The sequence below is a fragment of the Homarus americanus genome, unplaced genomic scaffold, assembly GCF_018991925.1.
Source record: "Homarus americanus isolate GMGI-L3 unplaced genomic scaffold, GMGI_Hamer_2.0 scaffold52711, whole genome shotgun sequence".
In the NCBI taxonomy this organism is placed as follows: domain Eukaryota; kingdom Metazoa; phylum Arthropoda; class Malacostraca; order Decapoda; family Nephropidae; genus Homarus; species Homarus americanus.
The window spans coordinates 351,224-367,500 of record NW_024737034.1 but is presented as its reverse complement, the minus strand read 5'-3'; the positions used below and the strand labels follow the sequence as shown (position 1 = coordinate 367,500).

Sequence of the window (16,277 nt, the reverse complement as noted above, 5' to 3'; positions counted from 1 at the left end):
TAATAGAGTTGCAGCCGGTGGCTGAAAATATACAGACTTACATTTGATTTAGACATAATGATATAATATGCATTGAATACATTTACAGGGCTGTACAGTACATAAATCAGGAGTTGTTTATTATTTTAACAATAGATGGGATGGTGCTGTTCTTATATCTATCGGTGCGGGCTCTTATGAGCTGAATTTTGTTGTAGTGGCGGACTGCGCGAGTTGGGTGGGGGGCGGCAGGAGGTGGCGTTGACGAGGGTGGTGCAGTAGTCCACTGCCAAACCTTTCCAGTGCTTGGTGGTGGAGGTCACTGAGGGATGGCATTTCCAGAGTGGAGAGAGCGTTGGTGTAGCCGGAGTATTCTGCGCCGAGCATGATTCTGCAGGCCCTTTTCTGTATCTTATCTAGCTGACGTTGTCTGTCTGTCTGTCTGTCTGTCTGTCTGTCCTGCAGTGACCACAGTATAGAGTCAGTAAATAAAAGACCAATTTTATTCAATGTTAGAAAGAAGACACAATCCATCAGACTTACTCGAATTTGAAAAACAAATCAGCCAAAAAAAAAGAAGATTTAATATGCAAATAGGGGAGGGAGGGAGAGAGAGAGGGAGGGAGGGGAGGGAGGGAGCCGAGTGATTACATTCCACTGTAATACTCTCACGTCGTCACGAATTTTGGCAGCTAATTAGGCTCGTCTGTAGGGGAGGGGCGAGACGTGTCACTGAGACAGGGGTGATAGAAGGAGGGGCGAGGGGAACGAAACTCTACTGAAGGGAGAGTTTGAGGGGACTAGAGCCTACTTGAGGGGGTGAAACCTTGAAGGGGACGTAGTGAACGATAAGAGGGAAACGTTACCATTACTATGAGGACAATAACATGACAGTCTTGGGTGATGATTCCCTATCACCGTGGGAGGGATTTGAAATGACATGATTGTCTTGGTGGTGAATGACCTATCTTTCTGGGAGGAAAATGACATGATATTCTTGGAGGTGGAAGACATTTCTGTGGGAAGGGAACGTCATATCACTATTGGAGGCGGTCGCTCTTCGTTTAGATCATAATTTCTTACTCCCAGAACTTTTATATTACCGCAATTCATAATCTGGTTGTTTTTTTGCTTGGATCTGCTGGACTTGGGTTGACCATGCGCCGACAGCTGCTGGGGAGATGAATTTGTTCTAGTTGAGACGACGTTCTGTGATCCCTAGTAATAGAAAATGAAGGAACTGGATATTTGTATTTGAAGAAAAACTATAAGACCCCCCAGTAAGCCTCGCCATCTCTCTCAAATCATCGTGAAATGTTGATATGGATTATTATTATTATTATTATTATTATTATTATTATTATTATTATTATTATTATTATTATTATTATTATTATTATTATTATTATTATTATTATTATTTTACAGAGCCATGTTATATTTGAGAGATTACTTCTGTTTTATGTTTAATTAGTAATTGAACGGATAAATTAGATTAATGGTGTGTGGTGTGTTAGACGGGTGATGTGATAGACGCACTGTACTGTCGTATCGTGGTGAACCTTATTATATGTCGCCCTGGATGTTTGACGATTAATCTGATTTGAAAACTTACATTTTTATTATTTTATATAGTCTTTAAATTCCCCCGACTGTTACACTCTGCTGCGCCTCCGACGTGGTCTGTTTGGGGAGTCTCGTTGTATATTTGAATAAGTTTTATTATTTAATAGACTTTAATATACAGAATTTGGATGATAGATTGCTATAAATTTTACGGATTCTTCATAAATTGTGTTCGATAGGTTCGGCGACTTCCGTTACTGTATTAATTTTGTCGTTTGCTGAAAGACGATTAAACAGAATTTCCTAAAGATTGAAGTTGCGTGCACCTTCGACACTTCCCTTCCTTGAATCTTAAGAAATATTGACATATTTGTTGGAACCGAAAGAGATTAAAGAATTATTGGCTAAATATATGTTTTAATACTCCTGCTTTATGTATCGCTGATTAAACGTCTCTGGGGAGCCTTTTGTCTCGGCACAGCTTAAGCTACAACGGTCGACCAAGTATAACTACAAAACATTAAACCAGTTAATGTCTTCGTTCCACATAAGGCGAGCAGCGACGCGGCACAAACTCTCCACCAAGTCTGCCGCCACACACCTCCACTCAGCCTCCCCCACCTCCCCACATAACCCCCCCCTCCACAATCCCCCTCTCAACTCCACCACAACATAGTTTCCCTGGTGGAATTTTGTTGCCAACTCTGTTTTGAGGAAATGAGCAGCCCAGGGAAAACCACCTCTACCACACGCACAGGCTGGCGAGTCATGGGGACCTCCTCTCTCCTACCTTACTTTACACACACACACACACACACACACACACCAACATTGCTTCTGATTCTAAAAAAAAAAATTTATTCTTTAGGTTACGATAGGTTAGGCTACCTTCGTGTTAGGGTAGTTAATCATCACGTGACATAAGCTGGGTGGCTAACCTTCACGTGATCCAAATAATCGTATGTTTAATTGTCCTCCCCAATTTGGCTTGAAAGAAACTACACTGACCCCACCTGAGATGAGGCTAAGGGTGACCGTCGACATATGGATGAAAAATACACCAAATCAACAATAACTGACCCACCAGCTTTTGAGAGTCTAACCTTTATGCCCCAAGTCCAATAAAACCAAAGTCCAACAAGCTCTAACTCAAACAAGTTCTAAGTCCAACAACCCCAAGTCTAACAACTCCCAAGTCTAGCAACTCCCAAGTCTAGCAACCCCCAAGTCCAGCAGCCTCACCATCAACAACTGCACTTACTTGTATTACTCGGCCATATCTCTATACCCCTGCTGCCATTCATTGGACGTCGCATAATAGAATTACCTGCCTTCACTTCAGGTGCACAGTGGACATCAATCGGCGTCGTAGTCATCATTTTCTCTATCATTGTTGAACCTTTGGAGTCTTAAGTTATTTACCGGGTCTTATATTGGTGATCACTTAACTAATTCGTGTTATATTTCTAGTGGAACGTTGTATTTTGGCTTAGTTATGTGTCTTTGTTGTTATCTACGTTACGTCAGATCTCGGTGAAAATCTCGACTGCCTGACGTAGAGATTTTGTTGATGTAACGTATAACCAATTCCTGATTACTGTGGTGTAATATTTTCTATATTAATACAATATAATATTTCTGTAGAGATTAAAGGTTATATTATTTATCTCAATTTCTTTTTATTATTATTATACTTACTATTATAAAATGTTACCTACTCATGGCATTTATTCTTCGTCTTAATTCTAATTTTTTTTTTCACCTGCTGTGCATCTTCCTTCACCACCGTGCCAAGTGTGTTTCCTGCCTCTCCCTGTCTCCTCCCATCATCTCTTTTTCTCCCGTGTCATCCATCTCCCTCCTTCGCTAACTCGCCTTCCTCCTCCCCTCCTTTCTTCTGTCATCATCTGTCACACTTATCTTTATCACCTTTTTACCTTCTTCTTAACCCATCTTCCTGCCTTTTATCATCTCCCGGAAGTCACCCTCTCCTCTCCTCTCCTCTCTCCTCTCTCCTCTCTCCTCTCCTCTCTCCTCTCTCCCCTTCGCTCCCCTCCCCCACCTAGTTTTATCTCCCCTACGTCTCTTCCCTCGAGACGCGGTGATCAGAGGTGAGGGAGAGAAGCTCACTTAACTGGTAACAAGGGAAGAGGAGAGAGATAAAGGGGATGATGAGGGTGAAGATAGTGTGGTGATGGTGATGATGGTTTAGTGATGGTAACGATGATGGTATAATGATGATGATGACTTATATGATATCAATAAAAATTATGTTGATAATGAGTATGATGATGAATAATAATATGAGTATGATGATGATGATGATGATGATGATAGGCGATGGCAGCTGATGTAGGATGATCATGATGTCAGTGGCACTCTCAAAGAAACTCAGAGAGATAATGAGTGCCATAGCAGGTGACAGGACAGCGTGGCGACGGCGGTGATAGATGAGGAGGAGGAGGATGCGTATATGAAAACCACAACAAAAAGAAATAATAAAACTAAGAAGAAGGAGAAAACAGATAAGGAGAAGATGATAATGTTGTCGAGGTAAACAAAAATTCCCCCCAAAATTGGGACACGATTTTTTTTTGGGGGGGGGGAGGGGAGTGGTAGGGGGGAAGGGGGATGGCGGCCAATTTTCCAAGGCATTGATCTGGAATATGTTCGCTAAATAATACGCTTCTTGGCACATTCCTTATACTCTGATTATCATAATACCGCTGCCTTGCCTCTGCCGCGTGCAAAATTGACGGCATAAATTACAAAATTGAAGGGAGGGGAACCTGTGCTAATTGATAAAAAAAATCGCCCAGAAAAGTATTGATGAAGGTTTTTTTTTTGTTGATGTTGGCCTTTCGTGATCAGGTGCGGTGAGTCATGTTCAGGTGAGTAAGACCTACTGTTACGTCTTTATACTGGGAAAAGTGTGGACTGCTTCTTAAGCTGCTGTGTATTATGGTAATGCTGTACAGTTTATGAATAACCATCAACGGTGAGAGTAAGGGGAGAGAGAGAGAGAGAGAGAGAGAGAGAGAGGTGAAACAAATGGACAGACGGAAACGAGTAATAAAGCAGGGATAGAGAAATGAAAGAAGGTAGAAATCGAAGGGAGACAAGCAAACACAAGAGGAGGTAAGATAATGGCAAGAACAGGACAAGTTAGTCTTTTGTTGTTATCTCACTCACGGAAGGAGAAGGGTATATTGCATTTGGTACGTAGTGTGAGTCTGTTTGTATCGTTTTCTTTGTGTAAGCATATCTAGATCTGTCTCTCTTCCTATCTTTCTCAGACAAGTCTTGTAATCTCAATATCGTGGATTGATTGTGTTCAAGCTTCCAGGTACTTGAGGGTGTCGAGACAAAGGTAACATCAGACAAAGGGTTAGTCCACCACTGACCCTACTAAAACTGGTTCATGTTGACCCCACCACCTGTTGAACCCACTGCTGGTTCACGATATCCTCACCACCAATTGACCCCACCATAGGTTAAGGACTTGCAGGACACCCAAGTTAACCTAACCTATCCTAACCTAACCTTAACCACCAGAAAAATAACATATCGATATCACAAGGTTCTCGTATACCGATATGGGAACACTTAAGGTTTGGAGGATACCTAACCTAACCTAACCTAACCTAACCTAACCTAACCTAACCTAACCTAACCTAACCAAACCTAACTAACACCAGGAAATTAACGTTCCAACATCACACCGAGAATACTCTTTTGTTATTGTTTTTATTGTTGCTTCTGCTCGAACACAAAACTAATATTTCGTCCCGTTTATACATCAGTCATTGGGAGAACGCGTAATCGGCTTTGCAGATAATCCCATAGAAATTGACTGTGGCAAATGGAGCAATAGTAGAAAAGCCCTGTATTTGAATAGTCATGAGGTTGGGTGTGTTTGTGGTGGAGGGGTAGAATGGGGGCTCCGCTGGCCACTGTAGCCTCTCGCAACACCTCCTGCCGCGCTGCCGTCACACTTGTAGCTAACAATCCCTGTTGGGGAGAAAATTTTCCTTTTTTTCATTTTTTATGTTTTGGGTATTGGGAATGTGTATTAGGTTAAACTACCGCCGTTTCCTACTACTACTACTATTTTTTTTTTAAATGGCCTCCAGCCTCCCCCAATAGCCACACCTTCGCCACCATTTAATTACCTTAATATTAAATATCCTAATACATAAGTAGCTATCCTATCTGTGTTAAATTAGTTGAGCCGCAGATCTATGCGGCATTCAGCGACAGTAGCCTCATAGTCAATATCTGCAGCAGTTGTCGGAGGTGGGGCAGAAGCTCTCGTTCCCCTGAGGCAGAGTAAAGCCGACCGGAGGAGAGAGAAAGACAGTCGACATCTCATCCAGGCTGTAACATAACTTCTGGGCTGCTGCTTCTGTTCGGAGATCAACTCAGAGGTTGTAAACACTCGAGGAGTGAAGCTGCCTTGATCAACGTTTTGAATTCTCTCCCCATATGCCCTTCTCGGTCAATCAATTTGCATGTAACAGTCTTTAGCCTTACCACTGTGTATTGTATCCTAACTTGTGTTCTTCCTCCCACAGGCAATAGTTTCCGGTGCGACAGGCGTCTAAGTTGGATGTTCGCTCTACGCAACACTACCAGGAGCCTATCTGTACGCAGGAACCTGGACGAGGTAGTCTGTTACATGGACGGCACCACCCTCCCCCCGAGGCTGGCAGACGACGAGACAGTCACCCCAGCCTACGAGACCACCACACTCGGCATCGGTGAGAACTTGGGAGAAATAGCAAGGATGGGAAGGAAGGGAGGGAGGGAGGGAAGGAGGGGGGTGTGATCAAAGCCGTCATGGGAATAGTCTTGAAAGACAACAGGAGGTAATTTTGGTGTCAGAGCTTAAACTCCTGGTCTAGGGACGTTCTCTGGGCTAAGAAATGGTGAGCCGCTAAAGAATTTAAGGTACATTACGAGAAAAGTTTCCCTTAGGATGTGTAATGAGGATGGTACCCACTAGGTGGTCACTGTGAGGTTGTAAAGTGCAGAGATAAAGTATTAGGCATATTCAGTATACGAATCATTGTATGTTAGAACTTAGGGTGAGAGGTTGTGATGATTTATTGTATGTTAGAACTTAGGGTGAGAGGTTGTGATGATTTATTGTATGTTAGAACTTAGGGTGAGAGGTTGTGATGATTTATTGTATGTTAGAACTTAGGAGAGGTTGTGATGATTTATTGTATGTTAGAACTTAGGGTGAGAGGTTGTGATGATTTATTGTATGTTAGAACTTAGGGTGAGAGGTTGTGATGATTTATTGTATGTTAGAACTTAGGGTGAGAGGTTGTGATGATTTATTGTATGTTAGAACTTAGGGTGAGAGGTTGTGATGATTTATTGTATGTTAGAACTTAGGTGAGAGGTTGTGATGATTTATTGTATGTTAGAACTTAGGGAGGTTGTGATGATTTATTGTATGTTAGAACTTAGGGTGAGAGGTTGTGATGATTTATTGTATGCTAGAACTTAGGGTGAGAGGTTGTGATGATTTATTGTATGTTAGAACTTAGGGTGAGAGGTTGTGATGATTTATTGTATGTTAGAACTTAGGGTGAGAGGTTGTGATGATTTATTGTATGTTAGAACTTAGGGTGAGAGGTTGTGATGATTTATTGTATGTTAGAACTTAGGGTGAGAGGTTGTGATGATTTATTGTATGTTAGAACTTAGGGTGAGAGGTTGTGATGATTTATTGTATGTTAGAACTTAGGGTGAGAGGTTGTGATGATTTAAAATCGTACGGACTAGCAGAAATATATAAGTTAAAAAGGAAAGAGCAAAATAATGAAACAAATATGGCAAAGTTCTACAGGTAAGCGTGTTAGTTATACACAAACAGGCATTGCAGTCCATCAAGCAAGAAAAGTATAATGCTATGCCACCAATCCATCAAGCAAGAAAAGTATGATGCTATGCCACCAATCCATCAAGCAAGAAAAGTATGATGCTATGCCACCAATCTGGTAGATTTATACACAAAGTATAAGTTATATAACCAAACATACAACTAATCTTGGTAGACTTAAACATTCAAACATGTTGCAAATATAGAACCAAACATGGTGGAGTCAAACAACAAACAAAACATGGTAAAAGTACACAGACAAATATGTAAGAATTATACAACCAACTATGGTATAATTATTTAAACAACCAAACATGGCAAGAGTTAAACACAACCAAACAGGACAGTTAAACACAACCAAACAGGACAGTTAAACACAACCAAACAGGACAGTTAAACACAACCAAACAGGACAGTTAAACACAACCAAACAGGACAATTAAACACAGTCAAACATGGCAGAATTAGGAGTAAAGGTTGAACCCCGAAACCTCAAAATGAAAATTCCCTCAGTAATATCCTGCCCCGCCCCCACCCCCTAACACATTAACTTGTTATAGGTATTGTTAGTGTTAGCGCTAGATAGACAGCCTAGAACACCTTCCCATGTGTAGCTCACCACTGGCAGCCATGTCCTCTGCTATTGTTTACTCTCCTTAAGATTGATAATTACATTTAGGTTCATCTGTTTCAATGCCTTGGTTTCGATTCTTCCCTCATGATATATCCTAAAGTTGAAGATTTAGCAGTAAATTTTGTAGGTAGTGTGTGTGTGTGTGTGTGTGTGTGTGTGTGTGTAATAATAATTAACTGTTTATTGAAAAAGTTCGGCAGCCCGAAGGCAGAAAATATACATTGAATATAAATGACTTATTACATACATTGACATGGGAGGGTTAACAAAAGCCTTCATGAGAAAGGTAAATGAACATACAGTGAACATACAGATTATTGTTTACAGTGGTGGTGACGTAGGTCTTGTGCACTGAGGTGTTGAACAGCAAACACGTAGTGTAGTAACTCCCTCTCAGATGGTGTTATGAGGGACCACACGTGTTGTAGTAACTCCCTCACAGCTGGTGTTATGAGGGGCCTCACTTGGCGTAGTAATTCTTCACAGATGGTGTGTGTGTGTGGGTGGGCGTGCGTGTGTGTGTGCGCAAGCACACACACACACACATATATATATATATATATATATATATATATATATATATATATATATATATATATATATATATATATATATATATATATATATATATATATATATCCATTCACAGGCCAGTTCCTACACCACAACTAATGGTCACTTCCTACACCACACCTAATGGTCATAACCTGCACCCTATCCACAGGCCTCAGGCCTCGGGCCACACCCTACAACCCATCTCTGTAAGAGTTTCACTACATTGACCGTGATCCAGCCACATACCAAATTACATCAATCTACTTCAGTTTTGAAATGTTTGATCATACACAACTACTCATATGGTATCACTCACTTGTTGACCTCACCTAGTACACTCACTTAATGTCTTTAAGTGCATACAAGTTATAAGTAATTCCGGTGCCGTTATTAACTACTGATGTCATTCTAGGTCCCATGATGAGGCTGCTGGCCCTACATGAGTCAGAGCTCCCCGACCCTATGATGCGGTGGATGCAGACAGCTGACCCAGACTGTGACGAGGAGGAGGCCGCTCAAGTTGACACTGTGTCGGAGGACAAGCAAGACAAAAGGCGTGACCATGGGCACAACAATGGACGTAAGAGAGCTAACCAGAAGAACAAGGCCCAGAATGATATGGCTCCTGTTGAAGCACAACCGAATTCAGACTTAGAAAGCACTGCGGCAGACGCCGAGCCTCCAGCACCCGTCCAGGAGGAGTCTCGTGCCTATGACAGTGGTGCCAAGACCACTGAGGCAACAATCGTCCCACTCGTTGCTCTCTGTCTCATTCTCTTACACGCACGTCCACACTGAACTGTCCTGTAAGACTTATAGGTTATTGAACATTATGAAATCCATGAAATTATATTAAAAATATTGTTATCTTTGACAATTTGTCATATGGCAATATCCAGCAAGTAATATTACACTATCAGGGGTGACCAAATTTTGCATGAAACCATCCTGCAAGGATGACTTGGAGTTTAATTTTACTTAAGGAGCTGTGTAAAATTTTAGGTATATATATATATATATATATATATATATATATATATATATATATATATATATATATATATATATATATATATATATATATATATATATATTAAAAATGCCACTTTGTAAAACAATCCCCCATCTTGGACGTGCCAAAGTATATATTGTTGAAAAGAATATATTATATATCACAAAATGCTTGACAAGATGATACAAATAAGTTTGTGTGGAAGACCCCAATAAGTAGCTGTGTCCCCTGCCTTACCTCCTCAACCTCCAGACCTCAGCTGGTGTTAAAGATGTGCTTCAAACATTAAATCATTGCCAATTCAAATGAACTCTTTTGTACCGTCAAAATACATTGATACAAGAAAGTATACAATAAATTACAGAGGAAAGTAAATCACTGAGATATAATTACTAACTAGGCTAAGATACATTGACTGTAATCTCTATAGTATCTTGAATGTTATATTATAACTGTGTACTGGTACAGTATGTGTACAAATGATTTGCCCGACTTGGCAGTTGGTAAAGAAAAATAATTATTCATTCTTCCTTATATTATTAAATTTTCTTTATTTTTTCCTGATTTTCATTTTTTAACATTTCTTATTGAAGCCTCCCTGTATTTTTTCTTATGTTTTCTCATGCCACAGTTTTTCGTTCTTTGTAAATTGTATCCTCTCTTCATCATCCTCTCCTCTTCATCCAGTCTTTACCCTCCATCCATTATGCCAGTCTTACAAGTGATCAACTGTCTGAGTGACTGTAAATGAAAGAGAGCGAGAGAGCGAGAGAGAGAGAGAGAGAGCAACATGCTTCACCAGTGTGTACATAGCCTTGAGTGTGCGACCGAACTATATTTTCTTACTGAGATGTTACAGTCGGTATACAGTAGTTGCCAGCCTCCTACCCTACACTTTATAGATACATCAATTGTACTAAATAAATTATCTCTGCCTTGAATGACCGCTTCTGGAATTTTATTTTTCGCATTCACGAGGAAGTCCGCTTCTCTAATTGTTTCTCGTTTGATAGTTTGTATCATTGTGGAATGCAGGAGGTCAAAGAACAGTATTCATAGAAAAATAAGTTGGATATTTCAAGCTCTATGTTTTTAATGAACACTTCCTTATTCATGTGTAAATGAAAATGTAGTATCAAGTGGTCAATATGATACACAAAATAAGTGCAAACATTGACATAATGTTGTGTATGTTATATGCATAATTCATTATCTGCAGATCCTAAGATCATCTTTTCCTCAGGTCTTGCAATGTTCACTGCCTTAGTTAACTTATATTGTACAATTATCGTTTTTTCTTCTTTTTTTATGTATTACAAAGGGCAATTTCACCTGAAAAGTGTATAAAACCACTGAAAAGGTTCTGCAGTGGGATCAGCAACTTTTTTTATGATCAGTTTAAACAGCATAATATATGGGAATGGTAAGAGTACTGTAATTTATTGTTTTTTTGTATGTGTTTTTTTTATGTCATGGAAAAAATTATTGTACTATCTGATAACTAGCTTATTGTTTAAAGTTAAGAACAAAAGATTTCTTGCCGTTCCTAAAACGACAAGTACCCGGTAGAAAGAATTAATATTAAGTTGCAAAGCTAATGTTCTTATGTATCTTTTTTTTTTTCAAATGGCTTCTACAATCTGGTAGGTTGCCTTTCCTAGTATGCATATATGACTTCTGAAGTCAACAGTGGGTGACTGGTGTTGTTGTTTTTTGTAAATAGCTGCAACATCTAAATCTAACGGGGAAATTTTATATTGCAAATCACAGAATGTAGATTGACAATACAGTACCACTGCAATTCTAGATTTATGTTAAAATGCACACTAGTTTATTACCCACTGCACAAAATTATGAATTAATTTACTGTGACTCCTCAGAGAATCCTGCAATCTGATTGATAGCTTCTGTTTTACCCCTGCAGGAAGCTTTACTGACGTTATGACAGTACAGTATTCTAATTCTGAGTTTGTTCTTTTTACCCTATTGACTTTATTTTAAAAAATCAAAGTTACTTTATATTAAGTATTGTAACAGACTAAACCTTTGTTGATCTAGTATTTCACAAAACTGTCCTTGTACACTAATTTAATCATGTTTTCATTATTTTTATGTATTAAGTAAAATTCTGACTGTTTTCAGCAGGCGGTTACAGTGTACAGTAGTTTAACTAATGCAATAGTAGATCGTGAGGAACTGCATTTCATGGACAGAGCTGCAATTTGACTCGCTTTTTCCACAAAACGAAAATCGAATAAGCTCACTCCATCACAGTGATTCACTCATAAGGCCTCTTAAATATAACATTGTTAGGAAAATGTGTGAGTTTTTGTAAAAAAAATTATATATATATATATATATATATATATATATATATATATATATATATATATATATATATATATATATATATATATATATATATATATTTATTCTTTTTATGTAACTGTAGTAGCTGCATCTGTGTAAATGCTGTATTGCAATATGGTACAGTAATACTGTACAGGTAATGAGTAAGTGAATATCCTCAATTACTAAAACTCACATATTTAATAGTAATATCGGGTTACATATGAGAGGTAATCAGATAGAGAAAGTACTACAGTCCATAATTTTCTTCAATAGGGTCATGTTTCTGTCAGAGTGGCAGGATTTATGAACCATATTGATAAATGACTTCAGAGTTCTGGTTTTCATTTTATATGTTTATAGAACTAACGATTCGAGTAAACATATTATCCTCTACAGTTTGGTGTACTGTATTGAGTTGTGTTTCACTGGATATGTTTAGTAAATGTGCCAGTAACATGACGCACTGTATAGTTCAATGCCCGATTTTGTAAATTGTATCAATTAGTGACTCACCAGGTGCCTCTCTCACCATTTGACCTCCCTGCACATGAATGGTCGCATTGTAAAAAAATTAAGTATCCACTGATCTCGGAGGAATACAACTAATGTCATACATAACAAGGTTCTGATATGCATCCACTTAGTCGTGTGCAAAATGAGATGAGGAGAAGGCTGCAGTACATTATTAAGTCCTAATTATTTAGATATATTGAAACCAACCCAATGCCATTGATTACGTGCTGGATTTGTTGATAACAAGTAAAACTTTTAAGAACATGACTTATGCTTGTTCTGAATGTGCTGATGTTCTAGAGAGAAGTACTATACACCACTGTACTCTTAAGTTCTGTACATCACTGTACTCTGAAGAAGTGAATTTTCCACTAAATCAAAGATTCCATATTGACAACCAACATACACCTAAACAAAAGAAAAAGGACAAACCATTTTTTTTTATAATTGTCTTGAAGATAACTCTGGTATCTTTTCATATGAACCATGTGTTTTGTTTTTGATAATATGGCCATAAATATTAGTGATTCGTCTCATATTCCACATGTGTGAGATGTTTACCACTCTACTGTACTGGGATATGTGTTAAGGTTATATTGGCCATTTTCAAAAGTACAATTTGGATAATAAACCTTAAAGCATTTCCCCTGCTACTGCTAATGATTCAAATAACCTTTTAGAGGATATATGAAATACGCTGAAACAAACATAAGTAAACAGACAGGATTAAGTAATGCTGCTTGCTTCCACTGACTGCAAAAATCAAGTTAATCTAATCAAAGGAATTATGTAGAATATCTTTACACCCGTTTCCCAGATCATACATCAAGTTAGCTGTTTTAGTATGGATGAAAACACTTGTACCAGATTACTGTTCTATTTTTATGTGCACTCAAAAGAATTGTTTTGTTCTGAAATGGGAATCATAATTATTACTTGGAAGTTAACGAATGATAATAATTATAAATAATTATGGTAGTCTCTGTATATGAAGAAAACTCAGTGTGCATGATCTGGGATACAAGCTGTACTGTTATGATTAATACTAAAACTTTTATATAAAAAGTTCTAAAGACCTCAAAAATATTAGCCATGCATACTACAAAAAATAAAGAGCTTGTTGTTATTTCATACAAAATGTGTCTTCGATACTAGCCAGCCCATGGACTAGTTTTTTGCCTAGTTCCACGGCTTGCTAGTGCTAGTCGTCTGGGCTAGAATGAATGTCTAATAGTGCAGATGTATATGCAGCATATTGGTTATACTGTGTGCAGATCATTTCTCGTTTATTACAATAGTGTCGTGTATAATGTGTCTCCTTCATCCTCACCGTAATACAGTATAATGTTACACCCAGTCTTCCCTGACAGGTAGTCAAGATACTGAAGCATTTGTAGAGTGACACAAGTCTGGGTAAAATCCATAGCCCATACACTCTTTAGTAATTAATTTCTCTTTATGTCTGATTCAGGGACATTGAGAAATTGTCTTAGTTAAGGTAATGATTGTGATCGGTCACCTTATCATCAGTTAATTACTGAATTATTCTCACACTAGTGGTGATATAATTAACCCCAGAATATAGTTATCAGAACTATAGTATACACAGTTATCATGCGTATGATGACATAATGACTGCTTAACTTGAGGTACTGTACCATAAGTGGATTGACCAAATATGGCTTTTTTGCAAATATACTGACAAGAAAGGAAAGAAGGAAGATAGACCAACTGTTTCACCGTCAGTAATAACAGTGATATATTACTGTACACTGGAGGAAGCTGAAAGTAAAATACAATGTATGAAAACTTAAAAAAAATATGAAGTATTAACGTGTGCAAAGTCAAAAGACTACAATGAAAAAATGAATTCAACACCCATAAACTACAGTGACTTTTGTGGTATTTTGCTGGATATAATTACTAACAAAGCCAAGTCATGGTGGTAAGTAAGATTGTTAAAAAAAAAAATTATGAAACTAAACAGCCTAAGTTAGACATGAAGTGGCAGCGCAAAAACAAAGATGTCCAAAAAATCGTTATCGTCTATTTTAACTCATACCTGTACCTGGAAATAATCATCTGAAAGGTCATGAAAGACGTACATTGGGCTAACAAACGTAACTAAAAATTACTTTCCTCTTCAGCCAGTGACGATGACTTCCAGATGCCGCGCCAGACTTTCTCTGGTAAGGAGATCCATCCCTTATTATTTACGTGATGCAATAAGTAGCCTGCTGTTCAACATTTGCATAAGTATTATACATACAGTAGGCAAAGATTCCAGGCAAATTTTCATTAGGTTTGTTCAGGCACAAATGACGGTGAGGTGTACTGTGATAAAGGCCTTTTGGAGGTGCTTAAGTTCTGTAGTCTACGAGCACTTTTGTTATTAAATTGTACAATAACTATTATAGGCAGTAATATAATTCTACAGTAAGGCAAATAATGTTACTATTCACAGATATCACATGCCACTTACAGTACATAGCAGTGAGTCTTCCCGGACCGTAAGATTTAATTCGTATAAGTATTAAATTATTAATGTGTTTATAGATAGTCACTGATCTCTACAGTCTACACACAATAGCTTGAATTAACCTAATATTATAGGAAACAAAAATTGGCCGACCATTAAATGAGACTTGTTCGAATTGATTCCCAAATTCTTGTTTCCGAGAGCTTATCAATTCTGGAAGGCTTAGAAGTCAACTGAACGATATATTGGTGCACCATGTTATTTTTCCACAGCTTATTTTATTTTACTTCCACTGCAAGTGCATTCGTTCATTTACTGATAGTGGCAAGTGTACAAAAAGTAATGTCGTGAGCCTGAAAAGCAGAACTTCACAACTTAGTGTATAACAGGCAAGAACGAGATCCTCTTCACCAGTATGAGCTTCCCATCTGTAGTAAGTCTTCGAACTGCTTGTCTACCCACCGTTGGCGTCGTAATATGTCATTTGGGTTTGATACAGTTTCGAAAAGGAGTTTAAAAGGATTTTTGTTGCAGGAGATGTGACACGATTTGTCTCCTTCAATGACCTTGGTATTCTCTGACACACTTCCGCTCCATATACTCATTTGTGTTAAAAAAATCAAAATTATTAAATTTTGAAACGAAATACATTTCAAACTTTACATTTTCATATTTACTATAGGTTTCCCCTTTTTGTATCATAACTTTGTGTAATTTGTACAGAAGTATAAAGGCTTAAATGATCAAGAATGATTCATGAACCCTCATGAAGTCCGAACTATAATTCATAATCCCGAACTTCATAAGATTCGAACATCTAGTTTTGAGGAACTTGAGGCGTTGAGCGCTTCAGTCATACTCTCAAACACGGGAGGTGAGGAAGTGCGGCCTCGTGTTTCCTTGACTTGCAATACGTATTTTACCTGTTGTGTCCAACTTTCTACTGACTGTACACCACACCAACTGTGCATCTTGTGCTGGAGTACTTGGCCATCTGTTGAAAGGATCGTCTGCAGCTGTGACTGTACGTAAGTGTTATGAGCAGGTTGTGATAGATGGTCAACAAGAATGCTGGTTAACATTTGGTGTTAAATCGCGGAACTTTATACAGTATTGATATTTAGGTAATTATTCGTTTTTCGCCCATTTCCTTTTTCTGCTGTTATGAGAAACTGTTTTTCTTGAGTATTTTGGTGTGTTTTAGTCAAATATCACCTTCAATTCCTGTGGAAATAAGCCTTTTTTTTTCTCTCTAACAAATCAGCCTAACCTGACCTAACTTTCTAGCCGGGAG

At 38.2% G+C, this 16,277-nt stretch overlaps 1 protein-coding gene across 1 annotated transcript; it reads left to right on the top strand.

Annotated features, from left to right (window-relative positions):
• Positions 1–6,100: 6,100 nt before the first annotated feature.
• LOC121872516 lies at positions 6,101–13,811 on the top strand. The gene is made up of 2 exons (XM_042375300.1): positions 6,101–6,305; positions 9,040–13,811. Exons 1-2 carry the CDS (start codon positions 6,155–6,157, stop codon positions 9,423–9,425), a joined length of 537 nt encoding a protein of 178 aa, XP_042231234.1. The 5' UTR covers positions 6,101–6,154; the 3' UTR covers positions 9,426–13,811.
• Positions 13,812–16,277: the final 2,466 nt, after the last annotated feature.

What these genes read in the sequence shown, in the direction of transcription:
- LOC121872516 (XM_042375300.1), top strand. Translation starts at nt 6,155, where the DNA reads ATGTTCGCTCTACGCAACACTACCAGGAGCCTATCTGTACGCAGGAAC. An exon ending in GACCACCACACTCGGCATCG is followed by an intron (nt 6,306 to 9,039) that starts GTGAGAACTTGG and finishes ATGTCATTCTAG; the next exon opens with GTCCCATGATGAGGCTGCTG.